The 16,488-nt window shown below is 39.5% G+C and overlaps 1 protein-coding gene across 2 annotated transcripts in view; it reads left to right on the top strand.

The window, feature by feature from the left end:
• usp24 (ubiquitin specific peptidase 24) overlaps positions 1-16,488 on the top strand; it is a 200,138-nt gene that overhangs the window by 73,517 nt on the left and 110,133 nt on the right. For both annotated transcript variants that reach the window (XM_078560934.1, XM_078560933.1), the window contains exons 17-25: positions 4,014-4,163; positions 6,107-6,238; positions 6,584-6,695; positions 8,327-8,403; positions 11,790-11,930; positions 12,689-12,742; positions 12,827-12,942; positions 15,160-15,226; positions 16,366-16,476. In XM_078560934.1, coding sequence (XP_078417060.1) covers positions 4,014-4,163; positions 6,107-6,238; positions 6,584-6,695; positions 8,327-8,403; positions 11,790-11,930; positions 12,689-12,742; positions 12,827-12,942; positions 15,160-15,226; positions 16,366-16,476 — 960 coding nt within the window. The remainder of the gene's footprint in view (positions 1-4,013; positions 4,164-6,106; positions 6,239-6,583; positions 6,696-8,326; positions 8,404-11,789; positions 11,931-12,688; positions 12,743-12,826; positions 12,943-15,159; positions 15,227-16,365; positions 16,477-16,488) is intronic.

Raw genomic sequence — 16,488 nt, 5'->3', positions numbered from 1 at the left:
TCTTGATCATACCCCTTACATTTAAGTCCAAATCATTTATGTACACCACAAACAGCAAGGGCCCCAGCACTGAGCCCCGCGGAACCCCACCTGGAAAGAGACTTCCAGTCGCAGAAACATTCCTCTACCATCACCCGCTGCTTCCTGCCTCTCAGCCAATTTTGGATCCAACGTGCCACTTTGCCTTGAATCCCATGGGCTCTTACTTTCTTGACCAGTCTGCCATGAGGGACCTTATCAAAAGCCTTGCTAAAGTCCATGTACACCATATCAAATGCATTACCCTCATCAACACTCCTAGTTACCTCAAAAAACTCAATCAAATTTGTCAAACACGACCTTCCCTTAACAAATCCAAGCTGACTTTCCCTGATTAATCCGTGTCTCTCCAAGTGCAGATATATTCTGTCCCTCAGAATTCTTTCTAGAAACTTCCCACTACCGACATTAGACTGACTGGCCTGTAATTTCCTCGTCTATCCCTTCCTTTTTTAATAATGGGACAACGTTAGCAGTCCTTTGGTACCTCACCTGTGACTAGAGAGGATTTGAAAATTACTGCCAGAGCCCCTGATACCTCCTCCTTTGCCTCCCTCAACAGCCTGGGATGCATCTCATCCGGGCCTGCAGATTTATCTACTTTTAAGGCTGTTATACCCACTAGTACCTTCTCTCTCTCTCCATTAATTTCCTCTAATAGTTCACAGTCCTCCACCTGATGTCCATATCTGCGTCATCCTTTTCCATTGTGAAGACCGATGCAAAGTATTCATTGAGCACTGCTCCCTCGACTTCCAGGTCCACACACAGATTATCTCTATGGTCCCTGATTGGCCCTACTCTTTCCCTAGTTATTCTCTTGCTCTTTATATATTTAAAAAATCGCTTTGGGTTTTCTTTTATTCTACCCACTAGTGCTTCCTCATGTTCTGTCTTAGCTTTCCTAATTTCCTTTTTAAGTTCCCCTCTGCTCTTTTTATGCTCCTCTAAGGACTCTGCCGTATTAAGCCCTCGGTATCTGCCATAAGCTTCTCTTTCTTTCTTAATCCTAAACTTTATGCCCCTTGACATCCGGGGTTCTCCGGACTTGGTCCCCCCTTTGTCTTTATGGGAATGTTTTTGCCCTGTACTCTCGCTATTTCCTCCTTGAATGCCTCCCACTGCTCTGACATAGTTTTATCTGTAAGTAGCTGCTCCCAGTCCACTTGGGCCAAATCACATCTCATTTTAGTAAAATTAGCCTTTCCCCAGTTTAGAAGTTTTATTCCTGGCCCAACCTTATCCTTTTCCATAATTATCCTAAATCTAACTGAGTTATGGTCACTATCTCCAAAATGCTCCCCAGGCTCATTTCTGAATATTAGGTCCAGAACTGCTCCCTCCCTTGTTGGGCTTTCTACGTACTGGATAAAAAGGTTCTCCTGGATGCAACTTAAAAATTATGCTCCCTCCCTACCTTGCACGCTAAAACTATCCCAGTTAATATTTGGGTAGTTAAAACCCCCTACTATTACTGCCCAATTATTCTTAAACTTCTTTGAAATTTGATTACGTATTTGACCCTCTATTTCTCCTTGACAGTTTGGGGGCCTAAACTACACACCCAACAGCGTGTTTGCCCCTTTTGTGTTTTTTACTTCTACCCATGTGGCTTCATTTGATGATCCTTCCAAGATATCATCCCTCCTCACTGCTATAAATGATTCCTTGATCAATATTGCAAACCCCCCCACCCCCCTCTTCTATCCCCCTCTCTATCTCGTCTGAATACCCTATAACCACGAATGTTGAGCTGCCAAACCTGCCCTTTTAGCCAAATCTCGGTCATAGCTATGATATCACGTGCCTATCTGTGCCCTCAGCTTGCCTGTCTTATTCCTCAGGCTCCTTGCAATAAAATATATTCGATTTAGCCTTGCCAAACTCACTACTTTCTTATCTAGCCTATGCTTCCTCTGCCTTCCAGACTCACTCACTAGTGTTTTAGCTTCTAATTCCATCTCAGTTTCTACCCCCTCTGGCCTCTATAATAGGAACATAATCACTTGCAAGATCAAAGAGATTTTGAGTCAGTGAAGGCCCGTCTTAATTCATGCATCCGAAAAGGCCCTCCAAACCTCTTTTTGCACCCCCCCACCTCTTTCGCCACCCTCCCCCAATAATGGCACTTAATCGTTTCTCCATTCTAAGTATTGATCATTCTGGGTAAAGAAGGATTTCCTGATTCCTCTGGGTTCTACTATTCTAGTTATGTAGCTCAAGATCCTATTAACTTTGTTTCTTGTAACTCTTATTTGTTGCACCTGTTAAGCATGCAGTCCACTAAGAATCCAAGGCCTCTTTCAGCTTCATCCAATGCTATTTTATCATATTCGTAGAGTATGTGTGTTTGTTTTTTTTTCCTTCCTATATGCAGTGTTTTGCATTTGTCTGCATTAAATTGTTTGGCACACGCTTGTATTCTGTAGATTTTGAGTGCCTCATTTGATTCCACTTCCTTTCTGGCTTGGTAACAAAGCAGAAGCTGTGCTCCCATGCTTTCTTAGCTTGTTTTGGTAATGGCTTTCTGCAGGTGTCAGAATCCTGAGCAGCAAATTTGGGGGCTGGTAACATTGGACTTGGTGCTAGCTGTGGATTTTTGAGGATCATATCTGAGATTTCTTTCAATATCTAGCAACTTTTAAAATTATAAATATTAAGCAGCTCCTGTATTTCTAAATCTACTAAGTGCCAGTGAAAACATTGGCCCGTAACTTCCGAGCTCTGGGGCATCGTAACTGGGGTGGGGGTACCCCAAAGATGCACTGGGAAACCCCTACCAGAAGTCCCCAGGTAAGGATTGCATGGCAATTGCTCGGGAAGTTTAAACTTCTGTTGGGCAATTGCCCTGCAACTGGAACCATCTGAAAGTATGATATAAATCGTAAACTTCGGATAGTTCTTGCTGTCTTACCAGAATAGTTACCCAGGAAGAGTTTAGAGATTTAAAACCACTCCTGGGTAACTTTGGTACTGACATTCCCACGAGACTGCACCCAACCCCCACTCCCAATCCTACCCACTTATCTTACAACCCACTTATCTTACAAACTTACTTTCTCCCTGGCTTCTCAAAGTGGCTGGCCCTTTAAATTTACCTGCTTTATGTCAGCTAGTGCTAAGGGGTTGTAGCTCCCTTACCTCCGACTCTCTAGCCTTCAACACGAAGCCTCGGGAACCCATTGCACTAGACATTTGTCGCCCGGCCTGAATTGGAAGGTCGGGAGAGAAAGAAGCGGTTGGATTTCAGGGTAAAAAGCTAGGAACGGAATGGCAATCCGACTCTGATTGTCATTCCACGGAAGTTCAGGGCCATTGTTTTCACCTACGTTATTCCAAGAGTTAAAAAGTCAGGCTAGCAATTGAGCATTGTAATTCACATTACTCACCCTGATGGTTGCTTTCTACTGTGAGCGCAATCATAGATCAAGTGGGACTGGAACCATTATGTTTAGGGTATTCAACTATATTTGAACACTTGCATCTTGTGCTAATCCCTTTGATAAATATTGTCACTTTATTTACAAAGAAGTCAGTGAAAAAGTTTTAACTGTGTTTGACTTTGGATCTATTCAACAGATTTGTGCCAGGAGTTTGGCATGGGACTTATGAATTCCTTCGAATTATGATTGTCATTTTGAGCCATGCCAGTTTGTTATAATATTGGTATTTTAACCTAATTCATATCCTTCATATTTTAAATTCCTGGATTATATCTCTTTCCCAATGTCCCCGTTATCATTATAGCTTCCATGAGTGACTTTTCTTACTGATATTTCATGTATTAGGGCCTTGAATTGCCCAAACCGATTTCACTTAAGGCCAATACAGCTGTTATGAAGAGAGGAAACCTGTTTTATTTTATCTTGACTTCTCAAGCCGAGAGGACCATGGTACCCAATCCTTCAATGATGTATATTTAATGTAAAATGTGGCTGGCTTTTAGTGTTTTTCTTCTGTTTCTGTTCTTCCAGAGCATTGTCCAAGATTTGAAGAAGAACTTTGAAATAGTGAAGCTGGTTACAAGTAGCCTTGTGGCTTGCCACCGACTAGCTGTTTCTGCAGCTGGTGCAGGAGGACTGACAGGGTTGACAATCGTAGATGGTAGATACACACATCAAGATGTAAGTGTTTTGGGGAAAATTCACAACGTGTACATTCTATTTGTAATATAACCATGGAATTTTTTTTTTTAAATGTGGGGTTAACCAGTTTATGTACCAAATGAATGGGCACAAAGTATGGCAGGTATTATACAGGTCTGATGTTAGAAGTTTGTTTAAACCAAAAATCATTCTGTGTAAGTACTGGTTTGAATTTGGGATGCCCGAATTATTGAGCACTGACCTGTGCCAGCTTGCTGCCATTTTATAATACCTTTATTGAAGCTGATGTTTAGACTGTTCCTTTGGAACTTTTAAAACTTTAGCAAAATTGCTGCCATCATTTTATCTAGAGCAGCACTGCTCTTAAGTTTTTATGCAGGAAGTTTCATTTTTCATATTAGCAATTCCTAGTTCTCATTGTAATGAAGTTGAAATGTCCTTCAGATTGGACTTGAACTCTGTTCCTTGCGCCATAAACACTTTGTTAACACTGATAACTGATCTTTCTAAATTAATCTGCACCTGACATTAAATTATAGCCTATTGACTGAAAGGATCATCCCTCGATTTATTATTTCTGATTTGAACCTTTAAATCTTTAAAAAATTTACTGTAAGATCTGTTTAACCCTGAGTAAGGAATAGCTCATTGAATTAAAGGGGCAATGTTGTTTGTTTCTTCAATTGAGAATATACAATATTTAGTTTCCTCCCTCAGCTTAATATTCAGAAACAAGGTTGTTTTTTCTCTGCTTTGACCCCGTTGATTTTTCTCAATTTTTTGGATTGGTAATTGTAGATTGAGCTTTTAAGTTGAAATAAAATTAGAAAATGTACAGCTCCGTTAGTGTCCTGTGAAGAGAAAAGACAAGTTCATGTTATGAATATAGCTCTTCATCAGAACTTATATTTTCTCATTGCAGATGCTAACTGATGTTTATTTCCAATTTTTTTTGTTATGGATTTTAGAAAGACTTCAGCAAAGAGTGGCCAGAATATTAGTTTTAGCAGGCTAAGTTGCGAAGTAAGGCTCAAGTGACAATTTATATCTGCTAAACTGAAGAAAAATATGATATAGGTCTTCACAGTAATAAAACATATAGCCAAGCAGGAAGCAAACTATTTATTTTGGACAGCAAGCACAGAAGTAAAAACATTCACAAGTCTCGATCAAGGTTGGAAATGAGAACATTTATCCCAATAGTTAAGTACATGTAGAACAAACTCCCAGAAAGGGAGATGATGTGAGGTTAATTAACATCTATAAAAGGAACTTGACTGATATCTGTTGAGAACAGGCAGCGAGGGAGAGTTTTAACACTGCCTGATTTTTATTTTTAGGGAGATCGGGAAAGATTATCAATGTTTCTAAAGTAGATGGTCAACGGATGCTGTGCAGGGAATATTGGCATTACAGGCATTGATATAACGATAGATGTGCTTGGATGGAACTGGTTTGATGGGTTGAATGGTTCTTTTTCACTCTAGGCTTTTTTATGTTCTGAAAGTCTGGAATTTTGTTTTTCTTTAAAATTTTAGCAAAATGCATTTCAGTCCTAATTAAACTATAATCCACCACACAGTATTTCTTCTCCCCAGTATGTGAATGCCATTCCCCTATTATATAATTGCATTTTGTCAAGTGTCCAAAATTTGTTAAGTAATTTCCTTGTGTAGCACCTAAAGCATGTTAAAGAAAGAAAGACTTGCATTTATTTTGTGTTTTTCACTACCACTAGATGTCTCAGAGGACTTTATAGCCAATTAAGTCTTTTTTAAATGTTGCTACTGTTGTAATGTAGGAAACAGGCACCCACAAATAGCAATGCAATGAAGTTTTTTGTGATGTCGATTGATGAATAAATATTAGTCAAATTTTCACACCAGAATCAACAAAATTCTTTTTTGCTGTTGCTTCAGTGCTAATGGTATTTTGCTGTCTTGTCTCTGTTTTTACCACAGTACCTAGAAGCACACCTGAGGTTTCTTGCATTTTTTCTTCAAGAAGCCAGCCTTTACATAGGCTGGAACCGTGCCAAGGAGATTTGGGAGTGCTTGGTGTCTGGAACAGATATTTGTGAACTAGATCGAGAGGTACAGCGTTTTTGTATTATTTATTGATCTGCATGATTTGTTGTGCTCTATACTATTATCACATCTCTAGATATTCCTCCTTTCATAACCCTGGCATTTAACTTTAGAACCCCTTTTTACTGTCAACCCTTGCCAGGGGTGGATCTGACATTGTTGTTCTCACTGCTTCTGCATTCAGGGATGGTTATGGTAAATATAAAAGAGATTGTAAAAGATTTGATTTTCTTTAAAGGCATTGGTCAATTAGTAAATTTTTATTATTGCATGTAAACTTCAGTATTTTTCAAAGGAAACACCATTCAATAATTTGGAAATTTAATTATTTTCTGAACAAATCTTCTCCAGTTGTGTTTTGAATGGTTTACCAAAGGACATGGAGACTTGGAGAGCGATATTCAACAGCAGCTTTTTAAGGAGAAAATCCTCAAACTGGAACCCTATGAGATCACAATGAACGGTATGTGGTTGGCAATTTATATACAAAGAAAAAATGAACTTCCATCCATCCTGAGCACTTTATATTCTTGGGATGTTTTAATGTGCTTCACAACCATTATTGTCACTATTATTTTGTAAATGGCTGGTAATTTGAAGTTTTGCACAACAATCTGCTAATAATGACCTTGTGTCCAAATAGCCATGTTGCTAAGAGATTTGTTTGTCATTTCTCTTGGGATTAGGTTGGAATGTGAAGATATAGGCGAGTGAAATGGGGCAGATAAACTTTTTTAAAAAATAAGTGCTGAGATTCCCATTGTATGGAAACAGAACTTGATGAAATGTAAGGTTATTACCCTGCCATTTTAGTATTTTTTGCTTTAATTAGTTTAATTTATCCTGGACCTCTGCATAAAGGGTGGCAAAGTAACAACATCATTTCTATCCTAGGCTGTCTTTAGCAAATAATTTGCATTGGGATTAATGGTTTACACTTCGCAAAAGAGTTTGTATGCTATGTTTCTACACCAAAATGGTATTTAAAAGATGAGGGGTGATCTTGAAATATATAAGATCCTGAGGGGACTTGACAGAGTGGATATTCAGGGGATGTTTCCCTGGATGGGAGGGACTAGAACTAGGGCACACTATTTAAAAATAAGGGGGTCTCATTTGAGATGGAAATTATGAGAAATCTTTCCTCTGAGGGTCATTAGTCTGTGGAATTCTCTTCCCCAGAGAGTAGTGGAGACAGGGTCATTGAGTATGTTTAAGGCTGAGTTAGGTAGATTCTTGATTGGTAAACAAGTCAATAGTTATAGGCGGTAGACAGGAAGGTAGAGTTGAGGCCATAATCAGATCAACCATGAAGTTCTCAAATGGCAGAACAGGCTCAAGGGATCAAATAGCCTGCTCCGGCTCCTAATTCTTGTGTTCCTTGGGGTCAAGAGTCTAAATCTCGTTTAGGCAAGGCTGTATCATTCATTCTCAGTACATGATCATGTCTTTGTTAAAATATCTCCTCTGTTCTGAAAGGTTGTGTGCTATTTTCTGCCTTTTTATTTACCTGCTGCATTGGATCTTCAAAGTTAAACTTGTACACTTGCTTTGAGCCACCAGAACATTCCAGTTTCCTTCAGGCATTTCCAACACTTTTCAGCTATTAAAGACTCAAGTTTTTGTTTTCACTGTCAGTTTTCAGAACTCCATATTTTGTTACGTTTCTTGATGACTGTGCTTCAAGGAGTTGAGTCAGACATGGAGAAGCAGTTAGTTTAAATTATTTAATACTTGTGGAAAATATATTTTAAAAAGTTATTTACTCTTGTGTACCATTCCCCTACCGAAATGAATCAGCAGCTGACCTGATTGTTTCATACTTGCATCAGACCATTAAGGGTTGTATGGGAATGGTAAGAATATTACTTCTCCTTGCTTTTGGGAATTGCCTGAAGTGACTAATTGCAGGCACAAACCATTGAGTTCCTACTCTGTGGCAGTGTAGTATTTCATATTTTTAAAAAAGTAGGTAACCGGCAGCATATAACTTCCTCATGAAACCCTTTGTTGTTTGTCTTGAGACTCTGATTTAATCTAGCTCAGTTACCAACAGTTCTTTAAACCCATCCTGGTTCTCTCTTTTTTTTGTAGGGTTTAATCTCTTCAAAACTTTTTTTGAGATTGTAAACCTTTCTGATCATCGTTTGAAAAAACAAGGTGCTCAGCTGGTAAGATGTTTTTCATTTGGTGCTTCTGCTGAAAATGTTGCTTGGGCATTTAAAGTTTGCCCCTAGTTTTATAACTGGTCAAAATAGGATGGAGCGACGTAGTAAATGGAACAGAGTTTAAAATTTTATATTGTGCTGTTGCATGCTGATTTTTTTTAAAGCCTTTAGATCCTATTCCTTTCTCTAAACAATGGGAGTGATTTTTGTCTGCCAACCACAGTGTCTTTTGGCATGAATGGGGTGGTAGCGCATCAATTTTTAAAGAAAATGCCAATTTCTCACTTAATGTGATTTAGGCATTGAGAGCTCCCACCCATAACCAGTAGGAACCTGATAAATATAGGCAAGTTAAGGTCGTATGCCAGCTTTTTTTTTTACCCAAATGCCACTTTGGTTGCTATTGACAGTTCTTCAAATTGCCCACAAATCATGGGGCTGTCCAAATCAGGAAGAGATGTCTTTTTTTCCCCATAATTTAAAGTTGCTCTTTAAATAAAAGGCTGGAAAATTTTGGGAGACAATTTGCTTAAATTAGGCTATGCTTTTCCAGGAAAGCTGTCAGTTATGTCGCCTGCTGAAACCAGCTGCCCACAGCCAACACAGCATTGCCCGTTGTGGTCAAGTTCACTACAGCCCTCGACGTTTTTGTCCTCAGCCGCCACAGGGCATCAGCAACACCTGTCGGCCTACACATCATGCTTACAATAAACAACTCATCCAGAGCAAACGATTTTACCACATTCCCCATGGTATCTGCAAGTGGTAGTGTAGTACACTAAGTTTTTCTGAGAAAGCAGGATTCCCCCAAGTCCAGGGCCTCATGCGTTAAATCCAGTGGCCTTCACACTGCCATTGTTAATTACATGGGTTTCCATTCCTTTAGTAAGGAACATCTGTGTGATCACGAGAAGTAAATCATGTAGGCCTGTGCCTGCCATCCTGGAAGTTGCTTTAGCATTTGCATCTTGTGTCAATCCTCCATATCGCCCAACCCCTCGCCCTTTTTCACAGCAGGTCAAGCTGGCTGCTTTTGGTCAAGGCAATCCCCTGTGCATTTGGCTTGGGGATTTTCTCAGAAACCCATGCTCATTAGCTGATTGGCACTACAACCAGTTCTAAGCCTTGAGTAGAGCCCTCATTGAGCAAACCATTGGGCTCCTCAAGTAATCACTCTGCTGCCTGATGCAACTCAGAGTGTCTCCTAATGATAGTGGTTTGTTCTGTGCTGCATAGCTTCACTCTGCAAGGAGATAACAGATGAAGCTACCTTGAACTTGGACCTTCAGTATAATGGAGGCAATGACATTAAGGTGATGAGGAAGTGAGATGGCTGTGAGATGGAATAGTTTCCTGCAGACAGCATCATTGGCAGCACCTTAGTGAACAGTGCTTCAGCTGAACAATCTATGTTCCCCTGCATTAACAATATCTCTACCAATCTTTTACCCTCCAATAAACTGAATTTGTCCAAATACCAATATTGGTATTATGTCAACTAACATCAGAAAGTTGGCAGCTGCTTCTGGAACATAATTTGCGCACTCAGATTTCAAAAAGCCTTATAATTTACCAATTATCAACATTTCACCAGGGTGGTCAATTATGTGATAAACCCCAGTGCCTATCATAAGAACAAGAATAAATAATTTAGCAGCTCAAGCATGTTCCACCATTCATTGTGATTATGGCTAATCTGTGAACTAATTCCATTTACCCTCCTTTGCCCCCTGTCCCTTAATTCCTTTGGGTAACAAAAATCTATCAATCTCGGATTTAAAATTAATAATTGATTTAGCATCAGTTGCTGTTTGTAAGAGCTCCAAACTTCTACGATCCTTTGTGGGTAGAAGTGTTTCCTAACTTCACTCCTGAAAGTCCAGGCTCTCATTTTTAGGCTATGTCTTCTATTCCTAAACTCCCCAATGGGCAGAAATAGTTTCTCTCTCTACCTTGTCGGCTCCATTAGTATTTTAAGCGTTTCCATCAAATCATCTCTTGATCTTCTCAGTTCCAGAAAATACAGCCTTAGTTTGTATAATCTCCTCTTTTAATTTAACGCTTAGAGTTCAAGTATTATTCTAGTAAATCTATGCTGCACTCCCTCCAAGCTCAGTATATCCTCCCTGAGATCTGCTCAGAGTACTCCAGGTGTTGTCAAAGCAGGGCTTTCAAGTATGACTTCTACCCCATTATATTCTAGTCCTCTATGTATAAAGGCCTTTTTGGTTATTTTCTGTAGATGTCCATGACACTTTGATGATCCATATATATGGACCCTTAGATGCTTTGGGCCTCCATTTTTTTGTTCAAAAGTGATGATTTCACGCCTGTTCTGAAATCCATGTAACACTTTTTTCGCACATGCATGTCTTAAGGGCGCTTACCAAGCTCAGTGCTTCAACAAGTGGCTGTAGCATGTGTGGTAAAAGGCTGCTTTGACACATTCAAGGGCTTTTGTGATGCTTGTTGGTGGCTGTAGGTGTTTTGACCTGGCTGCAGGCTACAGCAACTTCCAAGGCATTCTTGGGCACCTGACTTTCTGGCAGGGTAACTAGATCATCCTTAAAAAGGGCAGTATATACCCCTCCCTTTGCGCCACTGCCACTCACTCTGTCATGGCACTGTGTCGCAGTGATCCAACTGATCTTCTGGCTGTCTTTATATAGCAGTAGCTTCATTGGATTTCCCTTCCTCCCAGGAGACTAGTTGCCAGCAGAGAGTATAATTAATGCTGGAACCTACCTTGAATATTAAAACGAATTCCAGCCACAAAGATGTATCTGATCTCATCCAGGTGTCATGGGGCGGGTGTAATGGGCATATGATTTATGTGATAATCAAAATATGTCCCTGCAAACCTTTCTCAGCTGAGAAGACAGATAAGTGGCCATCTTATATCATCAACAACTTTTTATTTGTAAAGCGCTTTTAACGTAATAAAACCAAGCTGCTTCTCAGGAGCAATATGAAACTAAGCATGAAATCGAGCCATGCAAGGAGATAATTAGGTCAGATGACCAAAAGCCTGGTCAAAAAGTTGGGAAAATGAGTGCTTTGCTAGGTAACCAGCAAAAACAAAATGGGATGGTTTACCTCATGTAAAATGTCACAAAGCCTATTCTGATGGCCTTATGGCACACAATTAAAATGCGCATGTTCTGTGGATAATTGGATTGCATTCATGGAAGGAATTGGCTGCATCACTGTCTTTTATGAGTATTTTTTGAAAACGGTGGGTTTTCACTGGGTCTGGTGGGTCTGTAGTGCATTAATCTGTACTGTGAAGAACTGTTTTAGGAAATGCATGGCAACATAAAGAAAGCAAAAGGAGTTGCTGCTTGGGTGGGGACAATTAACTGCTGTACATTCTTGTTTCCAATGACCAGCATGTTGAAAAGCTGGAGCTAACAGGAATGGACTTCATCTGGAGAATTGCCATGGAGTCACCGGATGAAGAAATTGCCCATGAAGCAATCCATCTGATCATTAATTACAGCTACATCAGCCTCAATCCGCGTTTAAAAAAGGTACACTGCAAAAATCAAGCATGTCTGAGATCGGTCAGTGGCATGGATAGCATGACAGAATTTAATTTAAAGAGCATCAAGCTGTTAAATTGACTAAATTTACTTATGGCTTTTAACATTCTGTGAAGGTAGCTCATTCACAAATGAGCTTTGCTTCTGCCTTCATAGATTTCTCTCTGACCTGCAGATCTTGAACCTTTTTTTTGTGAGTTTATTGCATCAATTCATTATCCATAATTCTGATTCCTATGAAAGAAATGAAGCATAAGCCCATGACCTTATATTGACTGAGAGAGGTTATGTTAGGATATAGGAATTGTCTAGCACTAAAATAGTGCCCCAGTGATTTTGCTCACTAACTGTGATGCCCTATTAATTTGTATGTGGACATTTTACTCATTTTCTGATACTTAGCTTTGGCATGGTTGAACTGTAATTTCGCACTACTGTAGATTTTTAAAAAATTCTGCATTGTAATGCGAAATTGCCTGATGTGATGAGAATCATTTTTATTTCTTCTACTTAATGTTCCTCATAAATGTGCTTTTAAAAAACAGTATGTGATGAGGAAAAATAGCTTTTGTAGTCAAACTGGGTTTATAGCTTGGGAGTGATCCATTCTGGAGCAGTCTGGTTTCTCTGAAGCTCTTGATGAAGCAGCAGAAATGAATTTCAGATATGAAAGATATTAAGCTTGTCTGCATAACATGGGGAAAAATATCCAAAGACTGACCATTATTACTTAATTTCTCTTTTAGGACTCTGTTTCCCTTCATAAGAAATTCATAGCAGACTGCTACAAACGTTTGGAAGTAAGTGGAAAATTTAAAACGTGGTGTTTCATTATCATTGTGATCTTGTTTTTAAAGTTTTTTGCTTATCTTTTGCCGTTGCAGGTTGCTAGTTCAGCACTAGGTGGCCCCACTTTGACACATGCTGTTACAAGAGCGACTAAAATGCTGACAGCTACAGCCATGCCTACTGTAGCTACATCAGTACAGTCTCCATCTAGGTAAATCTAGTTTTCATTCTCATGTTTTTGTGCTCTGTAAACTCCTGTTTTAGATTTTAAATGTTGATGGGTTACATGTTTTGAAAATGTAAACACACATGCTCTGATTTTAACCACACCCACCCAGGAAATGCATCAGAGTTAGTTCAGATGCCTATTAATGGTCAGCAAGTTAGATTAAAATCAGGGCTATGGTTTCCAGGCTTGAAAATGCTCATTGATAAGCCAGTTAGCTAGCAATCCATAATCATCTTTGCGCCCATATTTGTTTGTCATCACACAGATTACTAACTGAAATTCCAGTTAATAAACCACCTTGTTTTCTTCTCTATCTCACACCTTACCCCAGAAAAAATTGTTTAAGCCATACATTACTCTGTGAGCTGTTTCGTGACCTATTATAGAAAAGAGAAAAAAGCCAGAAGATTGTAGATCCACCAGGATGTTACCTGATTTGGAAAGTACAGTTAGGAGAAAATTAAGATACTGGGACTATTTTCACTGGAGCGGTGAAGAATAAAATATTTAATGGTGCTTCTTTTTATTATGAAGGGATTTGATCAAGTGACCAGAGTAAATAATTCTTGTAGTTGGGATGAAGGGTCATCAGTTTAAAATAGTCATTGCAAAGGATGAGGGTTAAGAGATATTTCTTTATTCAGAGGATTGATGGATCAGGAAAACTTTGCCATAAGGAGCAATTGAAACATTGCATCTTTAAGGAAAATTTGGATAAATGTTTGAATCAGAGGAAAATGCAGGGCATTAGAGCACATGTGGAACACTAAGATGAATCTTGGATTGCTTTACCAAAGTGCTGGTACAGGCACATGGGTCCAAGTTGTTTCCTTTTGTTCTGTAAACCTCCTATGGGGCAATAATTTGCTCTCCATTCAGTTTTTTTTCTTCCACCTCCCTTACTTCCCTCCCCACTTTTCTAAATTAAAAATGTGAAGGAATCATGAAAATCAACCTGCCCCTAGTTCTCTTGCCATGCGATGCTGACTTTCCTCGACGCTTTGTTGCTCCTTGCAATTTTCAGTATGGATATGATGTGTGGGAACAAGACTGTTGCCTGACTCTCTCAAATGTATTTTCAGCAGATAGTACTGGTGTGTCAAATGCCACTTAAGCTAATCACATTTAAACTACATTTTTCAGCTTTCTCTGTCTGTTTGCATTTTGCCATTGAGGTTTTATCTTTGGGCAAGACCATAATTGGACCTTATTTTACAATAGAGTCTAGTTTTGGCCCTTGCATATTGTGGGTGATATCGAGCATATAGAATAGCTTCAGAGGAGGGCTGGGTCTATTCACTTTAGATATATGTAGACTTTGAGGTGAATTGATAGAGGTATATAAAATAGTTGAATTTGATTATGTTCCTATTAATTGGTTGGAGAAGCAAAGGAGTTGTACATCAAAGCTATGCAATTGTATATGGGAGGCAAGACAAGGAAGGTGGAACCTTCAACTCGAGTAAAATTAAATGGCAGAGCACAACTGAACCAGACTTGAAGCACTGCAACTCTGGAGTTTAGAGGAGGAAGGTAGCATCATGAGAGTAAAGGGAAAATAGGAGAGGTAAAGCTTAGCCAGAGATAGGACTTGGGAGAAGTTGGAGAATATTGGAAGTTGAAGGAAAGAAGGCCTGACATGGGTAAAAGCTGGGTGGATGAGGGGAAAACTAGAGAACGGTTGGAGGGGGAAGAGTGAACAGGCTTGAAGAAAGTTTAACCGTGGGATGATGTCCAAATAGGGTTAGATGTTAGACTTTGTTTCTTTAACCTGAGGATTATGGATCTTCGGACTAAGTTACTGATTTGTGTGGTGAGTGTTGACTCTCAGCAAGCCTTGAAAAGAGGGCTGCCTCAGTTTCTGCCAGGGCAGAGGTCACATCTTGCGTGAATACCAGGAAATATAAGCACGGTCATTGGGATCTCCTGGACTATCCATGTGATCACATGGCTACTGATGGGCTGGGGTATCTAATAATATTTCAGGCATTACAACTGTGGGGGAGGTTGGATGTCCCAGATGGCCTTTCCCCACTTATCATTTTTGTATGCTTATGTTTCAATTACGTGCCTATTTCAATATTATGTTACAGAACTTAAGTTTACCAAAAAGCTCCATCTAACTCATTGTATTGTGTTTTTGTAAGGACGTGTCAAGGTACTATTACCAGTTATATAATGTTTACCTCTCAATTATAGGTCCAGTAAACTTGTCATAATTGAGCGGCTGCTGTTGCTTGCAGAAAGATACGTGATTACAATAGAGGTGAGCAAATGGATGACTATATCTCCAATAAATAGTGATACCTTTTCTATCACGAATTCATTTATTCATATTTAATACTCCAAGTTTAATATCTTCTTTTACACCAGGATGAATCACAATGCAAAGATTTTTATTTGGTAGTTGATCTCCTATAATCATTGTATACGGGAGGCGAGACAGGGAAAGTAGAATCTTCAACTCGAGTAGAATTAGCTGGTAGAGCACAACTAAACCAGACTTGAAGCACTGTGACTCTGGAGTTTAAAGGAGGTAGCGTCATTGGGGAAAGGGAAAATAGAAGTGGTTTGGAGACTGAGCTTATTAAATGGGAAGGTAAAGCATAGCTAGTGGTGGGACAAGGAAGAAGCTGGAGAATATTGAAAGTCAAAGGAAAGAAGATCTGACATGGGTAAAAGCTGGCTGGATGAGGGGCAAAGTAGAGAAAAGCTAGAGGCCACAAAGGAGGGGGAAGAGTGAACAGGCTTGAAAGCTTTGCCGATGGAAAACTTAAGACCATGGGATGATGTCTAAATAGGGCTAGAGCCCAAAGGAAGTGGATGTATTATTGCAATCAGTGGCACCAATATGGTAAGTCGGGGCAGAGGGGAAGGGTGAAGGAGAGGGGAAGGGTGAAGGAGAGGGGAACGGTGAGCACCAGCTATAAAGAGATAAATGCTCTGCAGTTGAAGAAAGTGCCCAATTAAACCTTTCCTTTTTTAAAAAAAAGAAAAGTAAATAAATTGGTACATAAGCCATGAAGACTCTGAAAAGTAGGAATAGGTAAGCTAGTGGGCCTGTGGTATTTGTACTGTACTAATATTTTTCACTTGAACGTAGAAAACAGTATCGTAAGTACAGGCTTGGTACTCCAAGTCCTTTGTTTTTTTTTTACCTTAACTTAATCTATTGTCTTTGGAGAAATTCTGGTCATCCACTCGAATGAGTTTCCTTTGTTCCAGTACAGAAGCACCTTGTCCCTGTTTGGCATTGGAAATTTGTGGACAATTTGCAGAGTATGCCAAACTTCTGTTCTGGGATAGTGTGGGTGTTGGTATCTCAGTGTGCTTTGCCACTGGACTATCTTTATTTTGGGGTTCAGGTGTCTTTTTGTGTTAAATTTGTGACCATCTTTTCTGCAGGATCTATATTCTGTTCCTCGGACTATCCTACCTCACGGCGCCTCTTTCCATGGACATCCTGTAACTATCTCGGTCATCTGCGAATCTACGAAAGAAACATTTAGCATAGAGGTTAGTGCTGTT

This window comes from Cetorhinus maximus, chromosome 17, assembly GCF_964194155.1.
Source record: "Cetorhinus maximus chromosome 17, sCetMax3.hap1.1, whole genome shotgun sequence".
Lineage (NCBI taxonomy): Eukaryota > Metazoa > Chordata > Chondrichthyes > Lamniformes > Cetorhinidae > Cetorhinus > Cetorhinus maximus.
Note: the sequence above shows the minus strand (reverse complement) of the source record. Positions and strands in the feature narration are given on the sequence as shown.